The 22,645-nt window shown below is 38.0% G+C and overlaps 1 protein-coding gene across 5 annotated transcripts in view; it reads left to right on the forward strand.

The window, feature by feature from the left end:
* Positions 1-22,645, forward strand: part of LOC124612325 (biogenesis of lysosome-related organelles complex 1 subunit 4) — a 69,730-nt gene that overhangs the window by 5,093 nt on the left and 41,992 nt on the right. For all 5 annotated transcript variants that reach the window (XR_006979528.1, XM_047140462.1, XM_047140461.1 and 2 more), the window contains exons 2-3: positions 4,843-4,914; positions 21,083-21,301. Coding sequence is in view for 4 of the 5 variants with exons in the window: in XM_047140462.1 (XP_046996418.1) it covers positions 4,843-4,914; positions 21,083-21,301 (291 nt within the window). In the remaining variant the exon portion in view is untranslated. The remainder of the gene's footprint in view (positions 1-4,842; positions 4,915-21,082; positions 21,302-22,645) is intronic.

Genomic DNA, 22,645 nt, shown 5'->3' on the forward strand with positions numbered 1-22,645 from the left:
CCACTATCAACCCACCATGTGACTGTTATACCTAATATATCAATACTGACTCGCCTCATTTCTTGGACCACATTTGCTAGATTTCCTGCTTCGTATATGCTTTGAACATTCCAACATTTGTTTTCTTCAGCTTTAACATGTATCTGCTCAAAACTGTTCTCTCTCCCCCACCCCCAGAGATCTGATTGGAAAACTATTCAAAACTCCACAACATTTACAAGTGAATGTATCCATGTGGTTCTCTAGGACATGTTTGGATGGCATTCCATTGCCTTCCCCTCAAAATGTCAGCCCCTCCTAACATGGATGCAGATGCTATTAGCAGCTGCCCACTGTGGATCAGATGCTGCTGTGCTTGTTGTTCCAAGGGAAGTATGTGATTTCCCTCTTACCACTCACGTCTTTCTGCCTCGTGAGAACACGTCCTGTAGAGGTTACAGACTTTCCACATCGCTTTCCCACAAATAACAAACAAGGAGGGAAAAGTCACTCCTGAAACTCAATCAAATCAACTACACTTAGTGAGTATAGTAGTTTCCTATGATTTATGAACACACAACTTTATTTTAGTTTTTGTCATTTCATTTGAGAATTAGTAAACAACATGATAGACACCAAAGATTCGAGCCTTAAGAAAAGACCAGTCAATGTCACTAACAAGACAAAACCTTACGGAAAAATAAAAACTGACAAATTAATGGGATCTCAACAGGAATAGGTGGTTTTTGGCTAGAGATGTTCTTGTTATTAATCATTTCGGTCATATTAAAAAGTTGAAAATATAAGCTCACAATAGGAAAATTGAGATTTTCATGAGAGACATAAATATAAATATGGACTGCTTGAAAAAAAGAGGGGCCTAAGAAGATTGTTATGATACAGTTACTGGCTCCACAACTTACATCTGAACTGTCACCTTCCCAACATAATGTCAACCCTCAGTTTAAATAGATGAAAAATGCCAACATTGCACTTATCAGTCATAACACAAATGGGCTAGTGTGTGTTATTGGACACACCCATTCCACTGAAATCTTGGTTGTGCTGACAAACTGTTCTGTATCATAGCCTGAGTTCTACATTAGGTTGGAAGATGGTAGTTTGGTTGAGAGTTGGTGAAGCTAACATGTGTAAAAGCCAAAAAAAGATCGTGCTAACAGCCTGACATGTAGCTTAGCGTAATGTTTACGTTCACGCCATGTCTAATTGCACTTAACACACTCTTTGTCATAAAATCTAAAACTGCAAGGTAACATCAGGAAACATATATTAGATACGGGACATGTCCCCAAATGTTTTGATGTACATTATGTACATATACTGTACATAAACTACAAAAAATGCAAGGGGGTGGGGAGGGAGGGGCTACTACGTAACTTTAATCAGGAACGACATTATCACCATCTTCAGTACACTCACCATTTCCACTGGATGCATATAGATCTACTAAACAATGTGTCTAATCCACCTCCCACAAGAACTAAATAACATATTGTAAACAACACACACAAACAACTGCTATAACGGAAATGTTGAAGTCACCATCTGTATAACGTATGTCACGTTTCAAAGAATATACCATTGGCTCGTATTGTCCGCTAGACCCTTCATTTGTGGTGTATGCCAGGGAACACTAAAGAATTACATTTGTGTTTCAAATAGAAATTATATCAAGGTTAAACATCCCATTAGCACTTCAAGTTGGCATTGAGTAGATGTTATGTAGAAGATGATATATTGAGATGAACTATCATATCTAATCAAAAACCAACTAGCTCATTTAGCTGTTAAGGAACTGTGTGTGGTTATAAAGAAAAACAAGTGTTCATTTTTTGTAATTTAATACAAAGAGCATAATAGAGCAATACCTTTGTGCTAAATGTGAAATCTTTCCCCATTTATTTATGCTTATCATCACCATTTATCTTACAGTATTATAGACAAACAGTCACTAGTGGTTAAGGTTTCAAAAGAGGAGACTGAAGTCCTAAATGTATCTGTTATCATGTTCTTACTGCCTGTGAAATCTGTACCATCAACCATTTCTGCCAAAGTAAGAAAACTATCAGATGAAATATTTACATTAACACACACATATATTCATAAAGTTCAGCACATGTTGGCCAATGAAGGAGTTAATGAGATGCATTAAGTTAGAAGATATATCCGCATGAGAATAACAGTGTGATTCTGTAGATGCCTATGACTGATGCAGGGGGGGGGGGGGGGGGGGGGGGAGAGAGACCAAGTTCTTGTGTAAGACTGATTTGTTCTTCCATGTGTCACGTCATTTTAACCAGTTTCTTCCTACTGATATTTGTAAGGATGCTGAAACGTCACCACCTCTGAGGGGCCATACCCCCCCTCCCCCCCACACACACAAAAACAAACCACAAACATATACATTCGTCTTTGTCCAGTAGATTTCTTTTACAGAACGTTTACAGCTAACTGTGAAATTTCTTGGGAAAATGGAAAGACTCTTGCAACCTGCGAAATGCTGTATCGTGGTTGCTTGTAACAACAAATTGACATCACTTTGTTACTCTGATCCTGATATAGATGTCTATATCAGGATCTACATCATTTCATCAATAAAAGGAAACATACAGTTTCATTTCTTCTTACATATATTCAAATACTTTTTATATACTAGAAAAGATCCTTCAAACATTCTTAGATATGGACACAACACTATCTTCTGTACAAATTTCAGTAAATAATATAAAACGTGTTCAACTATGTAAGCATCAGCAAAGGTAACTAAGCGTTTGCAGTACCAGAAAAGACAATGTGTATAACTTGTAGAATGGATAGTTGATTAACATTGACTTCACTTATTGTTTGGCCATTTGTAGGATCTCATTACGCTGCTGCACACCATTTAACTTCTCATTAGATTTTTACACCATGGAAATTACTTCTTATGGAATTCAAACAGGGGTATAAAGTTATTTATATCAATGATTACAATTGTGTGAACAATTCTCCCAAAAGCTGCTTTTTTATTGTTCAACACAAACATTTAAAATATATATATCTTGTCTTGTAAATGCAAAAAACTATCAGGACAAGGAAGAGTTGTCTGCTTTAAGTTTAGGTAATGGCTATGCACTGTTCATGGTGTTTACTTTGTTAAACATATTTATCATTATATTTTGTTGCTTTACTTTTTGAAAATTATTGTGCAATGTAAGTGAGACTGAAACAGTACTAAAAGTTGTGGGAACCATATGAATGCAGTGAAAGCTAATACTGGGTGAAGAGTAAGTTGAACTGAATTCTTAAGCAGCATAGTAATGTTTTGACTAAATTTTATGTTTGCATTTTATCTGGACACTAAGATTTTTAAACATCTAGTTTCATTTAATCCAACCTTCAGTACAAAGTGCTACTGCCTGAAACCTACAAGCTATCATTGAATGGAGCTGCACAATATGATTCATTAAGGCTAAATGCTTATGACTGCGTAATGATATGTTCATCTCTTTTGCATTTTAACCAAGCACATTTATTTTCGTATAGTAGGTATGGTTATTATAATATTTGTGATAGATGAGATACCTGGTGATGCCCAGGTTTATGGTGCCCTAGACTTCATACATATGTAACTTATTTTAGACTTGTAAAGATTTATTGTATACAATGTTTGAAGTTCTATGATTAGGGACATGGACAAAGAGCTTGCATGCTTCAGTAACACCAGAGAGAGCCACGTAGAGCTGGCCATATGAAAATCAACTCTCACCAATGTCTACACCCACAACATGTAGTGTCTGGCCTTGTGTTTTGTTTATGGTACTGGCACAAAATAAAGTCATCTGCAATTGTACACATTCAAAGCAAAATGGTAAATTGTTAGGAATAAGTCGGATTTGGGGTATAAAAATTCATTCACATGCACCACCTCTCACCTATCATCCTTCTGTGATGTTACATTGGAGAGAAGTAGGCTTAAGCCTCTGTGAGTGAAGGGCTCCGAGGAGCGAGATAATGTGCGACACTCTCAATCGTATTTACGTCATGCCCCATTTTCAGTAGGAGTTTCCAAAAAGCGAGTTAAAGCCTCATGTTCTCAAGCTGTAACAAGTCTTGCCTCAGGATCTTCATTGGTTCCTTGAGATTGCGTAGTCTTCAGTCTTTTAACCCTTCTAGTGTATTCAGAAAGATTTGACAATTTTGTAGGTATTTTTATTCTTAAACAGAATGTAATGAGCAGGTGCCCCGATCACAAAGGAAACTTAATAAATTTGTTTTTCCAAGCAACTTATGTAACTAAAACTCACTGAAAGAAGAAAAGCTATGTTGCTAAGTTTTTAATACACAAAATGAAATCAGTAACTCTGTATATACAAGCCAAGTAAACTCGTTGTTAATTTGTGTTTGTAAAGATAACATTGTGATGCTTAATTCCTTCAGTGATGTACACTTCCAAAAATACATCTGTCACCGAGTTAAAAAAACGAACAGCACCCATGGTTCTTTTGTGTTCTAATAAACTAACTCCACCATCTATTGGTTCTTTGGTGTACAAGGCCATGATGATTAAATGTCCAAAATACTAAGCCTAGCAGAATTTGCATAAAGCTACAAACCGTAATGTCTTTTTTTCTCCCTTGCTTTGGTTTTGATCAAATAAAGCCTATTCATTGCTGCAAGCTATGCTCAAGTTACCTGTGAAAACCTCATGAAAAGTCATCTAGTAGTTTCAAGATTAATGTGCTCATACATGGCTGTTTTACAATTTTACTGTTTTACTATTAGTATAGATGTAGATTAATATCAAAATAAAATGTCACATAGCAAGTATTACCTGTTGATTATTTGTCTTTCTGATTTTAGATATCTCCAGTAATGGAAACAATAGAAGATATGTTAACTCGCCTGGAAGAGTTTGAAAGCCTGATGGATATGGCAAGTTAAAATTAATTGTTTTTTGCAAAATATCCATATGATTTCATGACAGTAATTTCATTTCTGTTACTATAGTACGTGGACATTTTTAAAATAGATTGCTCTCTATGTACGAACTAATTTACAGACTGGTAAAAAAATAATGACTACTTACAAGGAAAAAAAAAGTATTGTGTAAACCGTACCAGAAATCTTGAAACATAGTCTTTTTTTCTGTAGGTAGACAGGAAAAGTGTGAAATTAGTAGCACAGGGAGGAAGGTCACTCAAAACTCTGCACTAAGAGATGGCTGTGCAAGAAGTCCACAGACATGAAAATGAAAGTGCAGACGAGAGATGAACTCCTGTCAAGTAATGGAAAATTGCTGGGTCCAGGGCAAAAACTATTTCAGAATATTGTTTTAGTTATAAAACATTTAGAAACAAAGAATGGTTAAGAAACAAACTAAGTAGGAAGATCAGGGAAAGATAATTAATAAACAATTAATGCAAATGAAGAAACACTGATGTTAGTTCCACCACAGTTCACCACCTGTCCTGTTTTCCAGTCTGCCGTGCCTATGACATTTGACATCTGTGATGAAGGGTGGCTGCCAAATTCCACGATGTCTGGACACTCACCAAAGCGCATGATAAGTCTTGCGGTTTCCAAAATGCTCATGCCGAGCTTCAGGGCCATGACAATTTGCCCTCGACCAAACTCAGACAGAACATGCACCTTAGCCATTCTACACATGGACAGAAGCTCACTGATACTTCATGCTGCTTGTTTCAGAAACTAACATTAGAGAAATTAGCTTCATAAAAGATTGAAAATTTGTTTCAATACTCTTGTAAAGTATAGCTTCTCATGTGGTGATTCAGCTTATGAAGAAGTAATGAGCTAACATATTAATCATATACAGCTGACATTCCTCACCTTTATCTATGATAATGATGTAGGTTGAAGCAGTGAATAAAAATTTATACCAGCATCGGCATTTGAACCTCGGTCTCCTGCTTACTAGGCAGATGCAGCAGCTGTTAAACCACACTGGCACTTCGACTGCCACAGCTGTCTTCCTTCTTAATACAAATTCCAACTATGCCTCAGCCCATTGCTATTCCCCTTTTAAACTTGCATTAGTATTGCCGAAGGCTCTCCAATATTTTAATAGCACCTTAGCTGTGAGCAAAATGCAGTTCACCCTGCCTGTACCTCAGTCATAGGTGACATATTACTCATTTACAGTTGTTTCTGATAAATACTGAGTCATTATTGTAGATAAATGTGAGACTCAATATGCCTCAGGAACATCAACTGTATATGATTAATATATAATCTATGGCTAAGGTACAGGCAGCATTAACCCCATGTTGCCCATTGCTAGGTTGCTATTCCAATATTGGAGAGCCTTGGCAATATTGATGTGAATTTTGAAGGGGAATATAATGGGCTGAAACGTGAGTTGGGATTCATATCAGGAAGGGAGATGTACTAGGGTAATCCATGTAGCTGTGGTAGCTGAAGTACCATTGTGGTGTGGATAGTAAGCAGGAGACATGGGTTCAAATCCCAGTGCTGCTACTGATTCTAATTCATTGCTAGGGTCTACAGCATTATCCTAGTTAACACATTGTAACATGGGCGAGAACTTCATTACTTGGTTGATAACTCAGGCTTTTGTAGACAGCACCCAACATTTATTTTCATATAAAACAAGCTACTGGCACATGAGATAAGTGTGGCATCATAAACCTGGAAGATGGTAAGTTCATCATGGGCTAAGACAGGTAAGTCCTGAGAAGAAGCCCCATTGCAGTCCAAGTCCAAGCAAGATTCCAGTGGCAGTGGATACAGGCAAAGTCAGAAGAGCAAAACAGATGCAAACTGAAGAATTGTACAGTTCATTGTGAAGGGCACACTGGCGTCAGTGTAAGATGCAGGCATATGTATAGAACCCAGTACTCCGATATGTAAACAATACAGGCTGCAGCTGGCGTGTCATTGGGTCTGGCGGCCAGCTTACAGGGCACCTGGCCATAGTTTTTATACCAGGTGGCTTGCAGCACCTCTACCAGATGTCCTAGTAGTTAGATATATTTTCCATATTGGTATCTAGTAGGTTGACTAAACAGACCACCCCAAGTGATCATTTCAGTATTCAGCAGATGAAAATGTTCTACTAGCACATGTACTTTAACTTAATGTATTTTGTTACGATGTTATTGCTATTTTATGTTTAGCGACTTTGTCTTCAACTAAAGTAGGTCATGGTTTGATCCAAACAACTAACAACATTCTGAATAAAGGTCATAGGCTGAGGCAGCTCAGGACTTTGATGAAAGACTCCACCTCCCTCATCTAAATATTGAAGCTGTGAGATGACAGACAGGACATGGCTAGACATGCACTGGTTTGAGGGGTGCCACTATGTGGAACAAGTCCCAACAGAGGCAAGCATAATCTGTGAGGAGGCAGGTTGTGGAGCTGTCTGCTTGAGCAGCAGATGATGCTTGACCCTCCGCTATTGGTGGAGTATATGCACCATGAAGTAAAGCCAGCAGTCACGTGGACAGCAGGTGGTCTGTGAGGGTGCAGGGAGTGTGTCTCCATGCTAGTGGCTGTTGCGGATATGAATATGGCATCAAGGTGCTGCCATGGCAGATATTCGGAGATATCATGCTAGCTAACATCCCAGAGATGTTCGGGCTCACATGCGGTTCTTCTTTGTCAAAATGTCTTGTCTCTAACTCGTCTAGGGGTTGAACCGCACGTGTCACATTACACGCCCTAAATTAGACACTTGTGACCCTTTGGTTAAGTCACCTGGCTGATGGCAAGTTTGCGAAATTGTATGAAACATACAAAGTTAATATAACATATAATAACACTAATAATAATATCGGTAGCTAAATAAACGACGCATAAAGGATGTAGGCCACACAGTTGTGATTTGGTTAGAATAAAGTTTATTCAGAAAGCAAACTAATAACCTATTTAGAGTTACTGTTACACTTTAGCGCATTTCCATTTTACACAGTTCACTTATTCACAATCTCATCGCGAAATGCAAGTCCAATTCTCCACCTTGTTATCCACACGAAGAGTTAGAGTTCACACCAGGCATGTGGCTGTTCACCGCTCAGAGGCTGAGTCCCGCGATACCATACAACATGAAATTTTTCTAAGTCATTTCACTTCCTAGCTACCTAAAGACTGACCGTCTACCATCCACTGAAGCCAAGTAACCCGCCAAAATTCTGTGTGGCTCAGCATTCCGTCACCATCGTTTTGTGGGAACAAATCTGTTGAAATTTGAATTGGGTGTAGATACTATCCAGAATCTACACTGAACACTCCCCCGGTGGAATTGATACAGACAGGTCTAAACTATGCAGTAAACAATTGATTTACAGCGTTTGCAAGATGATCATAAATTCTTCAATTATTCTGACACGTTATTCAAGTTCCACTAGAGACATGCATCTCATGACAGGTTTACAATCGACTTCATCGACAAATTAATATTTTCTTTTAATTTAAATAACTCCCTTAGACTCAAAACTAACAACAAATATGAACAAATCTCATCCCTTGTTTAATTCCCTGCAGTGAAGCTGCGTACTTAAATTGTTACTCCATACAACAAGAAATTATTCCCCTAAAATATTCTCAAATAAGTAGATAAACATACATCTGTCTTCCTAGGTAAGCATTATTAATTTTCATTTTCCAAATTTCTCCAACCTCCATGCACCAAAATTCGCGTGACCATAACTTATAATTTGGAAATTACAACAAACATAAAACCATCAGAAAACTTAAGCCTAACACATATATACACATAAATAAATCCCTAATATACCCCCAAAAACCTAATTTATACACATACTGTGCACTGATTTTTGACTTGATACCATTCACCAAATAATGGAGTTCTCCGATCTCCTTGCACCCAGATGTGCGCCTAAACTATCTCTCTGTAATTGCACAGACCTCGTGCCAAAAAATATTCTTATGCTATGAAATAACAAATCAGCTACAATAAATCCTGAAATAAAACATTGCAAATTACCCCTCCAAATAATCTTATAATCTAATCACAGATACACTTATTTCTTAACCTACTTTCCCCTTCTCAATTTTGTCACATTTCTTAATCCTAGAAATTTTCTTGAAACAGAGTACTTGAGTCGGTAGGCATTAGGGAGCTGACATTCTACCACTACAGATGCCCCATAGTACAGCTCAAACAACTTTTTTATTTCTACATCCATTTCGCTGGACTTTTCTTTCCTATGTGCTAGGTCTTTGTTTCCTATTTTGTATTTAATTGGTTTGTGCTGATATGGGATTTTACCGCCTGCTCCCTCTCATTGGCCAACTCAGCTTGGCACTGCGAGAACTCCACAGTTTCTGCCAATACAAATTTTGGTTTGACTCCTGTCATCACCTCCGAGGGCGAATATCCAGTTGCGTTACTTTTCACGCTGTTTAGAACATCCTCAAATGAATGTACGTATTCCACCCCTCAATTTCATAATCATCCCAAAATAATTCATTAAATGCTTCTTTTGCCCCAATTTCATTTTTTCTCCCTTCTAGACCTCTTGCTATCTTAAACTTCTCCCGAGTCCACAAATGAGACAATAACAATCGTAATCTTCTACCGTACCATCGCCAATCAGTTACAGTAAAATCACATTTCTCCTCAAGATATCATTCTGTCCAAATATCACTTTCTATATTAGAATCAAACTCTGTGTATTCTCCCTTAAAATTATCAACATTAGTAGCTACAACATAATTATCATGAAATAAAGCATTACTTTTTACTTCATTAAAAACACCTTCACAAACAGCACTTTCAACAGCCGCTGATACATCATACAACTTGCTATGTGAAACCTCATTTATCTCCAAAGACAAATCACCAATACAAGAACTGTACATAGTTTCACCATCCTCTGCCATTACATCACATAAATTGTAGCTACAGCTTCGTGCAATTTCAGGATCAACAGTACCATTAAATTCCACTGCATTTTGATTTAAACCTGAGCATTATACCTTTTCCTTTCCTACATGCTCCTGCAGCACATTAATTTCAGGTCGCACGTCAAATTCAGGTCCACATTCACTCTCAAACAAACATTCAAGATCCATAGTTCCATCCAAAATTTAGGGTTCACCTCCACTAGTAGAAAGATGCGCACAGATTTCTTCCTCTGAAGTATCAATTCCAGCAGCTTCAATTTTGGTAACTTCAGCACATAAAACATCATTACTACCTTCCGTCAAAACTAATTCACCAATATCCACCAGCACACACACAAATTCATCAACAGCTGATGAGACTAATGCTACATCACCCATACTAACCTCCTTAACAAATTTCACTGTCACAATATCATCTGAAACATCATCACCTTCATCACTATAACTGTTACCGCTGGTTTGTACCTCTTTAGGATTTTCTATACCATCTCACTCCACCAAATTCAGCTCCACCTCAGCCTCCTCTTGACGCATAGAATCTGTCATTGTATTAACATTCACACTCTTTCATCTCACATTCATAAAACAGATCATTTAGCCCTAAATTGTCATCATCGCCTTTATCGTTATCTTTCATTATCTTAGGATTACCTTTTATGTATGATCTGATTTGAAAATTTACCTATTTGATTCTCATCTCTTACTAATTTCTTTTCAAATTTCTGACGCCTTTCTGCCGTTTTATTGACACCTATCACATTTCCATTTATTCACATCCTGTTCATTGCTGGTTTGTTTTGCCATCACCAGACCTGAGATGCAGCAAAACTTAGTTTTCCGATCTCCTATCACAGTGGTTCATTTCACCAGGTGCCAGTCCTTCAAATCTATGTTCTTGGTGTCGGTCCCTGTCATGAAAGTATCCGTTCCCATTAATGCTTTGAAATTTATCATTGGATGTGTTCCTGTTACCGTTTCCCTTTTCAAAACTGCTGTTTGCGTTCCGTTGATAACTTCCTGGATGTCTTTCATAGTAGTTACTCAGACTGTAGTTATGGTTTCCACTCTGAAAACCATTTGTCTGCTTATGTTGTGGTTTAATTTTCAACGCCTGTTCTAATTTTTGTACAAAGTCCAAAAATTTGTCGGTTGGATTGCTAGGACTGTGCACTAGATCCCACTGCAAATTTTCTGGTAACCACCTTTTCAACATCGTAATTTCAGTAAGCACTCCCAATGGATATTTCACATGCATTAATCTCGCATGTTCACGTTTACAAAATTGTCACAACAACCCGTTCCCATATTTAAATGTTGGCCCGTTCAGAAACTCATTTTCGACTCACATTTGCTTTGCTTCACTCCAGAAGCTGTTCACAAAACTGCTTTCAAATATTTCATAGGTAATGAAAGAATCACTGTGTATATTTGCCCACGATTGTGGTTCACCTTCCAAATATATTTTCACGAATTTTATATTCGCCTTGTCAGACATTCCCCTTATAAAACCATCCCTGCGTGCTGTTAGAAAATTTACTGTGTGATATTTCCCGCCGTCTCCAAAACATTTGACAGTTCCCGAGTTCATCCACAGAACACTGATCACTGTAGGGATTTGATGTGCAGCTAAAGAATTCAGTTTGCTTTTTATTTCATTGATTTGCTTTTTAACTTCACCATTTTCAATTTTAATGCCAGATGCTATTTGTTCCTTTATTTATGTACTTCTTTCTCCCCTTTACCTATTCAAGTATCCCAAGTTCATCAGAAAGTTTGCCCATTTCATCCCAAATGGTTTTTAATTTTCTGTCTATCAGTTCCTCGATTACACCAGCAATTTTACCTGCTTCGTCTTCCACAACCAAAGCTATTTTGGATTGAACCGAATCAATTTTTAAATTTATGTGACCCATATCGGCTTTAACAGATTCAATTTTGGATTCCTATCCTCTCATCATTTGCATTAATTGCGACATCATGTCTCTCCCAAATTCATGTCCCTTGCCTGATTTCAGACTATTTGTCCTACTAAACTCATTGCCGGTCATGCTCTCCCGCTCTGACTTCGGGCTAAGCGGCTCACTAGTATTTTCGACCCACACAAACTGGCCGCCTCCTTAATATTAGCGACGTCTATTATTGGCTATTGAACTACAGAATCATACATAATCTCGATATCAGCGCAGGTACTTAGCTTTGTCGTGCTGGATCCTTCTGCCATGGTATTGCTCCCAATGTTGCAGTTGAAGCCGACACTGAAGATCTCGTAGCCACTGCTGTGGTACTGCAACCACCGCTGCATGACGAATCGCCGTTGAAGATGCCACTGCTAACTGGAACCACGTGCTTTCAATATCACCTGTTCCTCTGCGTTACTTTTTTATCACTCCTAACCACTGCAAAAACTCTGTGCACACAACTGTTGCAAAATTCTTGTTTCACAGCCCCCACACAAATTGCGTAAACTGCCACAGACTTGGGACCTACATCACAGATGTCGTTAACATTGTACAATTGTAATTTCACAACTATGAAAGAGGCCTAATATTCAGTCTTGAACTGATCTCACATGTAACTTTTGTGAGAGGTCCTCGCTATCGATGTTCAGATAGTACTTGTGGAAACACTTTCCAGAATTCAAATCCAGTTCTAAAACTTTTCAAAGTTCATATTCTGCAACTATGTTGTTGTTGTTGTGGTCTTCAGTCCTGAGACTGGTTTGATGCAGCTCTCCATGCTACTCTATCATGTGCAAGCTTCTTCATCTCCCAGTACCTACTGCAACCTACATCCTTCTGAATCTGCTTAGTGTATTCATCACTTGGTCTCCCTCTACGATTTTTACCCTCCACGCTGCCCTCCAATGCTAAATTTGTGATCCCTTGATGCCTCAAAACATGTCCTACCAACCGATCCCTTCTTCTAGTCAAGTTGTGCCACAAACTTCTCTTCTCCCCAATCCTATTCAGTACCTCCTCATTAGTTATATGATCTACCCACCTTATCTTCAGCATTCTTCTGTAGCACCACATTTCGAAAGCTTCTATTCTCTTCTTGTCCAAACTAGTTATCGTCCATGTTTCACTTCCATACATGGCTACACTCCATACAAATACTTTCAGAAACGACTTCCTGACACTTAAATCTATACTCGATGTTAACAAATTTCTCTTCTTCAGAAACGATTTCCTTGCCATTGCCAGTCTACATTTTATATTCTCTCTACTTCGACCATCATCAGTTATTTTACTCCCTAAATAGCAAAACTCCTTTACTACTTTAAGTGTCTGATTTCCTAATCTAATTCCCTCAGCATCACCCGATTTAATTTGACTACATTCCATTATCCTCGTTTTGCTTTTGTTGATGTTCATCTTATATCCTCCTTTCAAGACACTGTCCATTCCGTTCAACTGCTCTTCCAAGTCCTTTGCTGTCTCTGATAGAATTACAATGTCATCGGCAAACCTCAAAGTTCTTACTTCTTCTCCATGAATTTTAATACCTACTCAAAATTTTTCTTTTGTTTCCTTTACTGCTTGCTCAATATACAGATTGAATAACATCGGGGAGAGGCTACAACCCTGTCTCACTCCTTTCCCAACCACTGCTTCCCTTTCATGCCCCTCGACTCTGCAACTAACACTTTCCAAAATCCAATCCTATTCCAACACTTTGCAAGATTCTTATCCCTCAGCTAACACCTTTCAAATTCCTATCTCGGGCCAGCACCCATTTGTGAGCTAACATCCCAAAGATGTTCAGGCGCACATGCAGTTCCTCTTCGTCGAAATGTCTTGGCTCAGACTCGTCTAGGGGTTGAACCACACGTGTCGCATTACATGCCCTAAATTAGGCACTTGTGACCCTTTGGTTAAGTTGTCTGGTTGATGGCAAGTTTGCAAAATTGTACGAAACATACAAAGTTAATATAACATATAATAATATCGGTAGCTAAATTAATGACCCATAAAGGATGTAGGCCACACAGTTGTGGTTTGGTTAGAATAAAGTTTATTCAGAAAGCAAACTAATTACAAAAGGGGTCATATTTAGAGTTACTGTTACACTTGAGCCCATTTTCATTTTACACAGTTCACTCATTCACAATCTCATCGTGAAATACAAGTCCAATAGTCCTCTTTGTTATCTACATGAAGAGTTAGAGTTCACACCAGGCACATGGCTGTTCACCGCTCAGAGACTGAGTCGCGTGATACCACACAACATGAAATTTTCTAAGTCGTTTCACTTCCTAACTACCTAAAGACTGACCGTCCACTTTTGCGTCTCCCCCGGCACTGTCCCTCTGCCCATCTCCGGCCGCATCTCCCAATGTGCTAAACATCGTCACTCAACTGACTAATGCATTTCCCTTCTGTGAAGCCATCTGTCTGATTGGCTACACCGTATTCTACATTATTTTACATTTTAAAATATTTAAATAATCAAAGCTTGACCACCTTCGCATTCTAAATAAAGTAACAATAATATTCATTACATAATAAATGTTAAATTCTTTTTCTTAAAACCAATACAATTCCCTTCTTAACTTTGAATTTCATGGCCAGGAGCCTTGCAACAGTGTGCTTTCTGATAAATAAATAAAGAACAAAAGTAACTATTATGCACTAAACCTTACAACAAATATTCTATTACGTAATGATTCAGTAAGGTGTCATGCTGTCATCGTTCATTGTCTTTTGTAGGGGGAAATGATGATCTGATGCTTAACTGAAAATACTGATAATTTAAATCTACTACATCTTTTAAACAAATAAAGTTATGGAGTTGATATTTACAACATTTGTCATTTTAATGATGCATTTTTACATGAAATGACAATCGTTAAGATCGACCAAAGCATTCAGACTTTAGCATTCAGGTCTTTGTTAAAAAAACTTGTTAATTTCACTTTAACGATAAATCCTAAACTATTATAGATATGATCAATATTCAAGTTTTATTGGGATCACCATGAAAATTTAAGAAAGATGGTAGATTAAAATTACTGTGGCTTCATTTGCTGAATTACTGCAGAATTAACTAGTTTCCATAAATGTTTCCCTTTATGGCCTATCTTAGGTCCACCATATTTAACACTGATACACCTCCCTGGGCACAAGCAGCTCCAACGGAGTTTCCCTATGACGTAGGTTCTCATCTGTCTCACTCGCACACTACACTGCTTAGGCCTAATCAGCCTGGCCTCATTCAGCACAATAGACGCTTGTGAATTTCCCCATCTCGTGCCGAATCTGTGCTCTTTGTGGCACATGGTCCTGGACAACAGGATTTGTTTCACAATTCCTGGAAGGCTATCTCTTTTGGCCATGTACTTAAATGAGAGCGAAATACCCGTTAACTCACAATCACCATTTCACAGCTGCCACATAAGCAAAAGCTGTACTAATAAAGACACAGAATAGGCATTGGTACCACATGAAAGAGAGAAACAAGACAAGGAAGCAGGTATAAATATTGACTCTGTGGATATAACAGTAAGTCTAGTTAAAAGATATTGATGATGGAAGGTATGAATGTGTGTAATATTAATAAGTTCTAAACATCTTAAGCAGTTTCGAGATTGAAGTTTTCACTCTGCAACAGATTGTGTGCTGATATGAAACCTCCTGACAGATTAAAACTGTGTGTTGCATCAAGACTCAAACTCGGAACCTTTGCCTTTCGCCGGCAAGTGCTGTACCAACTGAGCTACCCAAGCATGATTCACGCCCCGTCCTTACAGCTTTACTTCTGCCAGCACCTTGTGTCCTACCTTCCAAATTTCACAGAAGCTCTCCTGCGAAACTTGCAGAACTAGCTCTCCTGGAAGAAAGACACACAATCTGCCATGAGGTTTCATATCAGTTCACACTCCATTACAGAGTGAAAACTTGATTCTGCAAACATCCCCCAGGCCATGTCTCCACAATATCCTTTCTTCCAGGAGTGCTGGTTCTGCAAGTTTTGGACGAGAGCTTCTGTGAAGTTTGGAAGATAGGAGATGAGTTACTGATGGAAGTAAAGCTGTGAGGACAGGGCGTGAGTTGTGCTTGGGTAGCTCTGTTGGTAGAGAACTTGCCTGCGAAAGGCAGAGGCCCTGAGCTCCAGTCTCGCTCTGGCACACAGTTTTAATCTGCCAGGAAGTTTCATTTTAAGCAGTCTTCACAAACAAAGTGTCAACTAATATCAATTGAATAGCATTACCAGAACACAGCTTCAGAATTTCTGTTGAAGTTGTACAGTCTGAGTTTTAGTCAAATGTTTATTCCGAGGTTTAAAAATTACATTCTAGTGCAAAATAAATTGCAAAACAATAAGTTTAGCGGCAGTATTGTATAATAGACTATGATAACTATCTGTAGAGTTTTGGTTCTCCTTATGTTTAAAATAGATAATAGTAAATACTGCTTGACCATTTCACTGAATAAGATGCAAATAACCAAAAAATCAAGACCACAGCAAAAAGCTTAACATCACCACAGAAAGCCAGTGAAATTCTAACCTTAATTCATGTGTAATAATTTTAGTAGTGATAAATTTAATGTAATATTTATTCAGTATAAAATTGATATGCAATAGACAAAAGACATTATGCTAGATCGAGTGATATTAAGACAATTGAACTGTCACTTATTAACAGCTCAAAGAAATTGGCAGCCAAGTTTGAATCAAATAAAGTTTTAGATGTGTACTTTTTATACTAATGTGTACAGTTTCTGTAATTTTGTGGTTTCTGCAATGACAGATTAGGGCTATATAAGGACAGCAGCTTATTGGCCTGGGTCAGTTTGCTTCGCAAGATGAGTAAGTCAAGACACGCGGGACTTTAACTCTGAAATGCAACAGCATCAGCTTTCTGAAATTTCTGCATTTATTCGTTGACCTTGAAAACTTACCAACAACCTATCTGTCAAACTATAACTCTGAGCAGCAATGTGGTGAGCCAAACTTAGTGCATTCTTGATGGAGCTCACAAATCAATCTCCTGTTGCACTTGAAGTATTTAACAATGGTTCAGTAAACATTTAAATTACTGAATTGTATCCAGCTTTCGTACAGGACTTTTACTCATTTTATCAACCTTAATGCTAAATTTTGTCAAGTTATAAGAAGTTAACAGAATAATAACAAGGTAAGGCGGTAAGTTTGTAGCTGTCTCCTATACGCAAATGAAGCCAATAAACTTCAGAAATCAGTCGCATGCTTAGTCAAGCCATTTTATGCAAATAATAAGGTGTTCCTCTGCCCCCCTGCCCCCCACCCCCTCCCAGCCACTTGAGACAAGTACAGGAGATTTCAGAAACCAATATATAAAAGTCACAAAGGTTTATCCATGAGCCATTCAATCTTCTAAGTATAATCTCATAATAGTTTCTCCTTTACAAAACTTACTGTTAGTAAACTAGTCCTCTGTTCGTATCTCTCAACAGGGTCTGTTCAAAACAAATTATTGAGAGGAGGTTTAATAAGACTTGACTTCTGGGAACTGGAGCATAAAATAGTAACACTGATTACACCACGCTTAATGGTCTCCAGAAAGGTTGAGAACCGCTGCTCTAGACACATCTGTTCAGTTTCTATTCGTAACTAATAATGTTCTGTTAACCACAACCTACCTGTAGAAGTGCCTTTCAATTTCCAACTTACTATTGTTGTATGAGAAGCTTATCATATTTAATAGGCTTCTTATGTTTTGACAAAGTCCAAGTACTCTTTGATTTTTGTTTTTGTGCTGCTAAAACTGCAGTTGTTCAGAAACATTTACCATAAAAAAAGGCCAAATTAAAACACTGCACATCACAAAGATTGGACAGACAGGGTTCTGACTATGTTGAATTCCTCCGGAAACAATTTGTGCAAATAACCGCTTACTGGAAACATTCAGGTGTGTGTGTGTGTGTGTGTGTGTGTGTGTGTGTGTGTGTGTGTGTGTGAGTGAGAGAATGACATGTCAGTCACACCCATTTGTGACTGTCTCACCCCTGGAGCTCTACATTTAGTGTTTGATGGAACACTTCATCTAAAGCCTTTCGTATTTGCTCAAACTACAACACAGTCTTCCCATTTAATGTGAAGAGCATTTTCAGCTATGTCCTGATGTCACCTTGAACTTCAATTGTTACCAGCTTCCCCAGTAATCACTATATGGTCTTCTTTACCAGGATATTTCCCCACAGTGGCTAAATCATAGGTGACACCAATGAGCCCCGTTATTGGCTTACAAATACTAGTTGCTTGCTGTTCACAATGCAAGAAGTCCTACACTAGTTCTGTTATACACCGCTCATTACTATTCAGTAGCAGAAGAATTTCTCAGCCTTTTCAAGCCTCTGGTATCAACCTTAATTTGCAAACTTTTCAAATTGCCTAGTTACATTACTCTTTATATGAATTTTATTGTGTAAATCACAGTGAACTCATTTCAGCGTATTGCCATCGCCAGGTGTTCTTACGTGTAATGTTGATACTGCCATATGCTGTCTTTGCTGGAATTTGTATGTGGATATTACGTGAATGTTCGTTGTAGATGTACTGTTATACCTCATTTTTAGATTAGTCAGTTTTCCTTCTTGACAACTTGGATTAGTCAGTTTTTGTGTGTTACTTTTCCTATGTCTGAACAAAAATTCAGACAATGGCAGCCTTGATATTACACATAGGAGCACCTGATGACACCAGTATGCCAAAAAGAGCTCATTGTTATTCATGCAATAAAACTTGTATAAAGAGCAGTGTAACTGATGTACCACTATTGAAATCACGCCACTACAAGACATATTTTGTGCTATCAGGCTGCCCCTGAACTCCTTGGGTTGTCCACACACTTCAGTGTACAATCTCTAGGCTACTGAAGATGTTGGAGATGGCATATTTGCTAGACCTGAATCTCGTAGAGGATAATTGGTACACACCCGAGAGCCACATGTAAAAAAAGTTACTGGTACCACCACCACGAACTACTCAGGACCCGGAATTCGCATTGGGAAAAAGTAGAACTGTACCTGAGAGTTTCTGAGCAGCAGCACAAATGATGTCTCAGACCGATGAATGGAGTACAGTGCTGTTTGTAGATGGCGTACTCATTATTGATCAGTTGCTTGGTGTAATGTGCTCTTGTTGGTCGTCCTTTATTTATGCAGTATTGAGGGTTCTTACTGATCTGTGTAAATAAAGTTAACACATTCTGTGTATGTTTTTGTGGTCTTTTGATATGCAAATACCTATGAAAATAATGACTGCAGCACAAATGTATGATTGCCCTTTAGCAAATTTCAAGTAGTTTACATGTTAGATGCTTTCATACAGAGCTTATAATCATGATTTACTATATTTTATGGACTATAAGACACTATAGACTATAAGACACGTCTTAATTTTTAATCAGTTTTTTAATAACTTGTTACCATTTTTATTATTAGACTGCAAAGTCAGACTAAAAAGTTCTTAGTTTGTAAAACCAAACTGATCTTTAAATCCCCTAAAATCATCATCTGAACTGTCGTCTTCTTCTTCTTCCTCCACCTCCTCCTCCTCCTCCTCTTCGTTGTCCTCCTCATGTATAAGATGGTCTTCACTGCCATGGAGAGCATTACTTATACCACATTTCGTTAAAGATTTAACAATAATGTCTTCTCTCACTCTAGACAACAATTGTTTTATCCACTGACACACTTGTTTGATTGTAGGTCATTTTAAAGCTCCCTTTGGCATGAATTCATTTTGGGTTTCATCCATCATCCATTTGTTCCATATCTCTCTCATAAGACATTTTAAATGGTTTATTTATCGAGACATCAAGAGGTTGCACTCGTGAAGTAAGTCCTCCAGGAATAACAGCAAGCTCTGTATTTCCCTGTCTCAATTTCTCTTTCACAGAATTTTTCAAATGACTACTAAACTGATCTGGCACAAGAAGAAAGGTCTTCTTCAATAAAGCACCTTTCCTTCTCTTCAAACCTCTGTTAATCCATAATTTCATACCAGTCTCATCCTTCTAACCCTTGTCATGTATGTGAACAACATCATTTGGTGGTATTTCAGAAGGTTTTGTGCTTGGATTAAGTTTAGTACTGTCAGTACAACGTGAAATGACAACAGTGTAGTGCATTTTTTCATGTCCACTTGTTTTTATAGTTACAGTTTTAGCGCCTTCCATGGCAGTGGTTCTGTTACCTGGCACATCAAATGATGTCAGAGGAGTTTTGTCCATACTAGCTATTTGGCTTAGTTCCACTCTCATTTCCTTTCAATGTTGAATAAAAAAGTGATGGAAAGATAATATTTTCTCTGAGATCTTTTGGTTTTGGTTTGCATGCTAAGTCCATGATGTTTCATAAACCTGTAGCACCAACCAACTCCATCGTTCAAATCTGTTCCGCTGTAGCACTAGCTTGTAGTGTGTATTTGAATCATTTTTGTATTAATTCCAGTGCCATTTTGATGGTGTCCTTGAATTCATTACAATACGTCGTCTTCTAGTTTTGGCCGTTTTGCATTCAGTCCTCTATTTGCACACCTAGTCTTCGTCATTTTTTTCAGTTCTTTACTAGCCCGCCAAACCCAAATGGTTTCCTCTGTTGGTGGAGGGCCAAAATTCCTCTCAGTTGCTCTGTTTCTGTGTCCTTATGCATAAGCTATTACTTTCATTTGAATACCTTTTTTTTCCATTATGAAACTAGCTACAAAGAAAAATATTTTACTGTTACCGATAATAAATCACTTTCAGTTCAAGTCCACTGGCAGTGTAGACTGCAATTATACCTCATGTGCAAGACAGTGTTGTGGGTCTTTGATGGCAGGACAGGAGGAAGACAGCATTAGCTAGCTTGTGAACCCCCACAACTCATGTTCATCACATCGGTGCACTGCTGCTGCCAGTTGAATCCAGTGTTGCCAGATAGAGAGAGATTTCCCGCAGCATTGAATATATGGCCATTTTTAAGACTGGTGGGAATTTTCATTCAAACACTGGACATTTTTATATTAATTATTTAATAACATCTGAAAATTGCAGGCAGTTTTTTAAAGGAAAAATTGCATCTTTTACTCTGTAAAATACAGTAATTGGTAAGGAATAACAGTAGTACTTGGAAAATAAATGCCAATTTTTGTGTCCGTGTGTTATTCTTTCCATTTTGTTTGTTTTCTTGAATTTATCAAGGTTTTTTTTTACTATGCACAGGTGCGAACAGATGTTACTCAGTCAGCTGTTGCCACAGTGCCAGATATTGTGGCCTGTAAGTCAGAACTGCGGACACTTTGTGATCGTATAGATTGCCTTGAGGCACTGGTGACACGTGTGCGACGTGATTTGGACACTGTCGAGTCTCAGCTTGACACTGCGGAAGCAACTGTTGGTGGTGAAGGTGTCATAAGGAACATGCTCAAGCCACTTTTTTTTGTAAGTCTTGAAGTCTAGTATTCTGTGTGTTGTTAGTAGAGGAATTCTGAATAGACTCTTAATTCCATATTGTTATTTGAACCATACTTCATACACAAAAATGAGTTCACATTGCAGTTTAGACTGAGGGTGAAAACTGGCTACAGTTTTTAAATATACAAAAATTCTCATGTTATTCTGAGAAAATTTGTGAAGGAACACTAAAGATATCAGAAGGTTGTGTTAGTTTTTTAACTTAAGGAATCAATGTTAATATGTGTGCCTTGCAATTCAAGAAGAATAAAACTATAATGTTCATCAAGCTGTGACATGGTCGTAAATAAAACAGTGACCTGAATATAGAATAAGTTTCCTTTACTTTACATCTGGTGTCACAAATTTTTTTCATCAGACTACCAGTTTCAGCCTGTAATGACCATCTTCAGATCTGTTTTATGAAAACATGCCCTGTTGTACTGATTTTGATACATTTGACAATGCCACTATGGCTGCTGTACATTTGGACATTTTTTTGTAAAACAGGTCTGAAGATGGTGATTATAGACCTAAACTGGAAGTCTGATCACAAAAAAATTGTGACCATAGATATAAGCTAAAGGAAATTTATTATAATGTTTATTTTCTTTGAGAGAATGATTGTATACAAAAATGATCATCTCACCACTTTGCAGCTTCTCTTCCACAGACCATTATGGAAATGCATCAACCCTTTCATTTCACTCTTAGTTTGGAACATACTGGCACAGAATGCCTCTACAATGAGACCAAACCTAACCTTCAGTTGAAGCTAAATATTTTGAGTATTCTATCCTGAGAGATACTCAAGAGTATCTTATTTATTTTCTTACACTTTAACATGAGTGTTCTTCGAACAGCCACCCGAGTTCTAAGCACATTGCCATGTGAGGCCAATACCACCTGAACTGTGACATGACCCGCCTCATCATGCTCTGCCTTATGTCAAGCTGCATTTCCTGCCTGTCTCATGCACTGACAGTCCCACACTTCCCACATTTCACCTGCCATGCTACACCCACATTGTGATGTGCCTTACAATCAAACCACTGATAGCAAACATACCTTCTGCCACTATCTGAAACTATCATTGTTCCACGCAGATTCTCCCACAATGTGGTTTGCCCTCAATGTGTGTTTGATGCCAGCCAGTGGCATTAGTGAGAACAATGAGAAGTTTGCCACTCTTCTTAACTACCTCGGAAACAGTGTGGACCTTATTAGTGACTTCCTGCTTTTGGACGTTCCAGCTTCTCACAAATATGAAACTGCAAAGACACTACTGCTACAATGACTAACACGCATGCTTGAGCAGTCAGCAATCAGATA

This window comes from Schistocerca americana, chromosome 4 (assembly GCF_021461395.2).
Source record: "Schistocerca americana isolate TAMUIC-IGC-003095 chromosome 4, iqSchAmer2.1, whole genome shotgun sequence".
NCBI classification, from domain to species: Eukaryota; Metazoa; Arthropoda; class Insecta; order Orthoptera; family Acrididae; genus Schistocerca; species Schistocerca americana.